This window comes from Charadrius vociferus, unplaced genomic scaffold (genome assembly GCF_000708025.1).
Source record: "Charadrius vociferus isolate BGI_N301 unplaced genomic scaffold, ASM70802v2 scaffold692, whole genome shotgun sequence".
NCBI lineage: Eukaryota > Metazoa > Chordata > Aves > Charadriiformes > Charadriidae > Charadrius > Charadrius vociferus.
This window is the reverse complement of record NW_009647230.1, coordinates 341,406-347,548: the sequence shown is the minus strand read 5'-3', so window position 1 is coordinate 347,548 and position 6,143 is coordinate 341,406. Positions and strand designations below refer to the sequence as shown.

At 41.6% G+C, this 6,143-nt stretch overlaps 1 protein-coding gene across 1 annotated transcript; it reads right to left on the bottom strand.

Annotated features, from left to right (window-relative positions):
* Positions 1 to 1,765: 1,765 nt before the first annotated feature.
* On the bottom strand, positions 1,766 to 3,884 carry IRX1 (iroquois homeobox 1). Its single transcript, XM_009879826.1, has 3 exons — positions 2,831 to 3,884; positions 2,197 to 2,269; positions 1,766 to 1,823 (listed from the first exon to the last, which is right to left on the bottom strand). Exons 1-3 carry the CDS (start codon positions 3,882 to 3,884, stop codon positions 1,766 to 1,768), a joined length of 1,185 nt encoding a protein of 394 aa, XP_009878128.1.
* Between the last annotated feature and the right edge of the window lie 2,259 nt (positions 3,885 to 6,143).

Sequence of the window (6,143 nt, the reverse complement as noted above, 5' to 3'; positions counted from 1 at the left end):
CCCCCGGCCCCCTCGTGTTTTTTTGTTTGTTTGTTTGTTTTGGGTTTGTTTTTTTAATTTTTTGTTTTAGAGACGTATTCCCTCTCCGTTTTCCTCACCGAAAGCGAAGCTATGAGGGTTTGGTTAAAAACTGTAATATACTCTTTTGTTGGAACGGTTACCAAGGCGGGACTGGCTGTGATTTAGGAAAAACAAAACAACTAAAGGCCCGAAAGCAAACTAATTGATGCTATGCTGGGAACCGCAGGATGTCAAAGTGAGTCTCTTTTCAGAGAAAGCCCTTCAGATATCCTGCACAAAACCTTTTTTCGTCTGGTCTGTTTCTGTGGTCCATCTAAAAAAACCCAAAAAGTAGAAGCCTACCGCCTCCACCGCTTTGTCAACAGATCTCTAAGCGACAGTCTACCGATACCCCTCTTTGCTTGCGATGATTTTTCAGCCGAATCGAGATCAATATGCTGATCTCTGACAAGAATTTTATTAATATTTTATTTTAAAGTCTCATCTTGTTTCCGACAAGTCCTGGTTTGAGGTTGGTTCAGTTTGGATAGGGCGTCACCACATTATTTCTTAATGACTTTCCCAGCTGCTTCTTTCCATTTTCCACCATCAACAACCATCTGGTATCTTATTAGCACCTCAATGCTCATTTAGTGTTCTCATTTAGGAGAAAAAAGAGGTAAACACTCAAAATATTACACATTTTAACGGACCGTCTTTGGAAGATTAATGCCTTTATAAAACGATAGATTGTCTCTATCAGTCTCTTTTTAACCAACAGATCGGAATCGCAGAACTTTCTTCTGGGAAGTACAAGAGCTGCCATATTTTTTTTTCCTGCTAAGATAGTTCTTAATCTCGCAGGGAAAAATCTTTCACATTCACATTTGCTCTGTGTTTATTTAAAGCGTGAATCGTTATAAATAATTCTATTTCCTAATCTTTTCTTTTTTTTTTCGGCTTCGGTCAGAATGTATACCAAAGCACTAAAGCTCTTGATCCAATTTAGGAACCGGTTTGGACAGCAAAGTTATACACTAGGGAACTGTGAGAAAACTTGTCCCTTTCCTTTTCAAGAATGTATTTTATAACGTAAGTGGAAGTCAGATCCATTTATGTTTGGAAAATGGATACTACAGAAGACGTCTGATTCATCACAATTGAAAAAATAACTTTAATCTTACTAGTCAAGAACCAGCTTCACTCAGCTTCTTAAATTTACGTGTATGAAAAGGGAAGCTCGCAGCGTGTTTTCTACAAAATAGCTACAAGAGTCATTAAAAGCTCGGATTTGGTATTTGAAGTTTCAGTTACCCAAAGGCAAAAAGACTTGACTTTTTAGAAAACAAATTATAAATGTTTGAATAGATTTGTAATATATGTGTAAGATCTGCAGCAACAGAATACATACCTGAAGAGAGCTCATAATTTCATTTAGTTTATTAGACAAAAATATATGATTTAGACAAGTTTTGCTGACGCGCTATTTACAATCTGAAATCACTCTATATACAGAAAAAACACAAACACATGGGAAACATTTACCAAACAAATAATCCAAGAATGGTTAGAATAACACGATCTGAAATGGTACAATGAAGAAGGGGATCCATCTACAGATTTGTGTAATCGCTTTTATGGATTTGCACCACCTTATTGCAAAAAGAGATTGATGGGAGCCGTTTATATCGTTTCTTTTTTTTTTTTTTTTTTTGTCCTTAATACCAGTCAGTCTCTGTAATATTTTTTTCACCAAACCATTTAATCAAGCGGAAGGGAGAGCTGTTAAAATTCTCGGTGTTCCCTCTTGCTGAGCCAAAGAGCTGCAGGGGGGAAGGGAGGAAAAAAAAAAAAAAAGACGTAACAATCTTTCAGAAAAAAAATATAACCTTTCCTATAATTGCCTGTCTATTGCTATAGCATCCTAGTATTAGTTAATTGCACAGAAATCATTGTCACTGGTGTAATTAACACAAGATCTTTGAGGTCTGTTAAGTTTCAGAAAAGTTACAGGCTGGCTATGTACAATTGCAATTTAGCCTAACTTTGAAAAGATTACAGCAACTTCTGTGTTGTTCTTGTTGTCTGTATGTATTATTATGGTGATGATTAGGTGTTATAATTAGTCTTTATTATTCAAACACTCTGTTTCACATAAGTAACATTCCTGCAGTGAAAACAAACAAACAAACTCACTTGTCACGGACCGGCTGGAAGGGCGATTTTAGCGGCTGAGGTGGGGATTCAGTCCTTGGTACATTTTCTCTTTCTAGAAGGAGACAGAAGGAAAAAAAAAAAAACAACAAACCAAAAACAAAAACAAGAGAACTATTTTAGAATAAGAACACTAAAAATCTGGACAGTACAGAGAACACACCTCCCTCTCACCCTCTTGCTTTGATGTGTGTAGGTATATATGTGTGTGCGAGTGTACAGCACTATTCCCTACTTTCAGTATTTAAGGAGTATGCAAGCTTTTCATGCCACATTTTTGACTGTCATTGAAATTATTGGGAGGTGAGGGTCAGGAAGGAGGGAAGGAAAGCAAAACTCAAAGAATATGTTTCACAGTGCTATTCCTGCATTCTCATCTTGTTTGATGGGCATATAGGGTGAGAATGTAATAGCCCACATGATATGGTCTTAATGTACACAATCACCATGCTCCAGGAAAAAAAAAAAAAAAAATCAACACTAGGGTAAACTGTCTGTAACTCCATTAAAAGCAATCAGTTACACCAGGGCTGGATCTGACACCGTTCCTCAAGGAGAAGTTCATGTACGTGTGTTGGGGTAGAGAGGGGAGGTGGATGCCTGATGCATTCATTACCTATGTGTTTGGGACTGGTCCTCTCTGGAGGTTTTTCACTGCTTAGGGCTCCCAGGGTTGCTGTTAAAACCGAAGGTTGTTGCTGGGCCTGGAGGTGATGATTGTGATGAGCAGCATGGTGGTGATTTACTCCCAAAAAGGACCTCACATTTAGCAGGGAACTCTGAGTGAGGAAAGCCCCATTTGTCCAGTTGTGAAATTTGCCAATCTGGCATGTGTAGAGTCCATGGCTAGGGAGAAAAGCGGGGTGCTGGATCTGTGGAGAAGTGTGGTTAACCTGGGGAGGAGGGGGTGGAGGGGGAGAAGATTTCAGGGCACCATCGGGACTGGTTGCCGTCTCTGCCAAAGACCAAATCTTGGGTTTGCTGTGAGATGGCATCTGTAAATTGTTCTGTCCCCCGGGACTGATGATTCGTGTGCTGTTGTCAGAGGCCTCCTTCACCAGGGCCAGCGCGTCTTTGGGTTTCAGCCCTTCAGACCCTGACAGTGCCAAATCCTTCTCCTTTTCCAAGTGCTCCTCTTCGCTGCTTTGTCTCAGGAGCTCGGGCTTCTCCTCCTCTTCCTCGTTGCTCTGCTCCCCATCGTTCTCGTCGATTTTATCTATGTCTATGCTCTCCAGGTCGATTTCCTCATCGTCTTCGTTCTTCTCGACGTCCCCCTCATTGTCACTCCCGAAGAGGTTTGCATCTTCTTGGTCCTTACTCCTAGAGCCCCAGGTCACCTTGTTCTCCTTCTTGAGCCGCCGGCGGGCGTTGGCGAACCAGGTGGAGACCTGGGTGAGGGTCATCTTGGTGATGATGGCCAGCATGATCTTCTCGCCCTTGGTGGGGTAGGGGTTCTTGCGGTGCTCATTGAGCCAGGCCTTGAGGGTACTGGTGCTCTCCCGGGTGGCGTTTTTGGGCCGCCCCGGGTCCCCGTACTGGAACTGTCCGTAGGGATAATAGCCGGGGGCAGTGTGGGCAGCAAAGGTAGCAGGGTGGACACCCGGATTATCTTTCAGCTCGTACTGGGAGCCCTGCAACACATTCAGACAAGCGGAGAGGAAAAAGCACATCAATTATCTCGTTAGCGTCTCTAACAGACCTGAATAGGCTACTCCGGGAGCCGGAATACGCCTTTGAGCTGTGCAAAGGGTCTTCACAGGCAAGTTCGGCCCTCCCAGCTCCAGGCTCTCCACGGTTAGATCAGACAGAGGTATTCCCGAATGATCCCCCCCCTTCTCGCAGGGAAAGGCAAAGTAAAGGGCTAAGCTGGGCTCTGCCAGACACGATGCGTAATTTTCTCCGCAAACCAAATCAAATCAAACGATGGAAACGCAGCAACTTCGCGTTCGCCTCGGCGAGACAATTTATTGTGCCCTCGAAATTATCAGGCAGAGAAAGCAGGTCCTACACCACAGTTACAAACTCATGCCTGCGCACAACGTCGCATTTATCTGCAAAATATCTAGGAGGATATTACAAATGCATGCAGAGCATTCGTCTTTGGCCCCAGATCTGCCTTTAAAAGGAGTTGGCGTGAGAGGAGACTGGGGAGATGAATGCCCCGCCGCCTTCGCCCCCCCAAATCGTACACTAAGATTCTGGTGTAAAACATTAACTTCTAACTGTTAGAAGAGCCTTTAAACTCTGGAATGAAAACTGATCCACGCATTGTAGAATATGGATACGCAGACACTTTATCTCATAAGTTTTACTTTGATCTGGGCAGAGCAAACACAAATTGTTTACAAGCGTTTAGAGACGGTGATTTATTTGCAATCAATATTCTTTTTATCATCGGTAGTAAAACACAGCAAGTCAAATTATCCCATCAGGTGTTTTGGTAAATAACATTTTATCTTTCTAGCAACCTCATTAGGCCTCATTATTACCGCAAATTGTCCAGATATTAACTTATTATTTTAGCTCGTGATTTACAGATGCTCAGAATTTTAGAATTTATTTCAAAATATCATCGTCATGGTAAATCACAGTAGCAAAACACCAGGATACTTTGCGAGTAGGAAAGGGAACTCTTCCTATATAACTAACGTTTAAACCCGTTTTCTTTTTTTCTTGCTTCTATTACAATCTCGTTTTTTTTCTAGTCCAGAAATACATTCTCAGTATTACTCTTGCGAAATCTGTGTCAACCTTAAAAATGAACCTCTTCAACAATGTCCGCGAAGAAACTAATCTAACTTTGTCAAACAGTTAAAAAGGATCATGTATTTTAATTTCAGAGACAAAGCTTATACACAAAGAGAAGCCCGATGTAATTTTTGCAATGTGTTACAGAGTAGGCTTTTCTGCACTCCCTTTATTCCGCTGTCTTTTGTTATTGTTGCTGAAATTATATTTTCTGTGTAATCTCTGCTGGGAATTCTTTTGAAGAAGCCACTTGTAAATCACTCATTGCTTCTGTCTCAACTTTTACTGCATTTCCAAAATCAAGGTTAAAAAAAAAAAAAAGTAGGAAATGCGTGCTGTTAAAAATGCCTTTGCAGGAAATGTTTGCAGTACAAAATTATCTGTTTTCAGATGCTGACCCTGGTTCAACAGCGTATCTAACTACTTGCCTACATATATGTATTAAAACCCTCACAAATTATGCCTTGCATGCACACAGTTATAAATGTTCGCACTTTTCTGTTTCAGGGCGAGAGAAAAGAAGGGCATTTAGAAATTAAGTGAAACCTGTGTGCACAGCCGCCGAGAAATTTGGAAATAGTGGCAACGAAAACGTTTCAACGACACCGGAGATAGAAACGGTTAGTTAAAAAAAAAAAAAAAAAATGTTTCACTTTTTGACTATTACATTATAAGGAAAAGGAAAAGAAAAAAAAAGAGAGATCCAAAGACAATCTGGGTGACAGCAATTTGTTTTAGAGTTAACGCCAATATGCCTTTCTGCTCCGATGTATATAATGGGATGTAGATGACCTCCTCCGCTTGATGCAAATCCGATCTATGATACTCGCCATAATCAGAGTATGAAAAGTTCAGGGAACGGAACGGGCCATTTTTAAGGCTTAAGGAATACGTCTTGAAACAAGCGGGCGTACCAGCTACTGACACTGCACTTTGGCCTTTCGGACGGAACCTGTTTATAGCTCGGCAGCAAAGAAAAGGACCGGGCGGAAAGAGGAGCGCGCTGGAAAGCCAATGGAAACAACAGGACCGACAATATCACCCCGTCAACACCACCACCAAGAACAACAAGAAAAAAAAAAAAACCCAAAAACAACAAAACCAACCAAAACCAAACCGAGTTGCTAGGACAAGCCGACAAGACGGAGGCAGGAGCACCGCTCAGCCCTCCCACACACACG

What these genes read in the sequence shown, in the direction of transcription:
- IRX1 (XM_009879826.1), bottom strand. Translation starts at nt 3,884, where the DNA reads ATGTGCTTTTTCCTCTCCGCTTGTCTGAATGTGTTGCAGGGCTCCCAG. An exon ending in GACCAGTCCCAAACACATAG is followed by an intron (nt 2,270 to 2,830) that starts GTAATGAATGCA and finishes GTCTCCTTCTAG; the next exon opens with AAAGAGAAAATGTACCAAGG. An exon ending in TTCCAGCCGGTCCGTGACAA is followed by an intron (nt 1,824 to 2,196) that starts GTGAGTTTGTTT and finishes TCCCCCCTGCAG; the next exon opens with CTCTTTGGCTCAGCAAGAGG.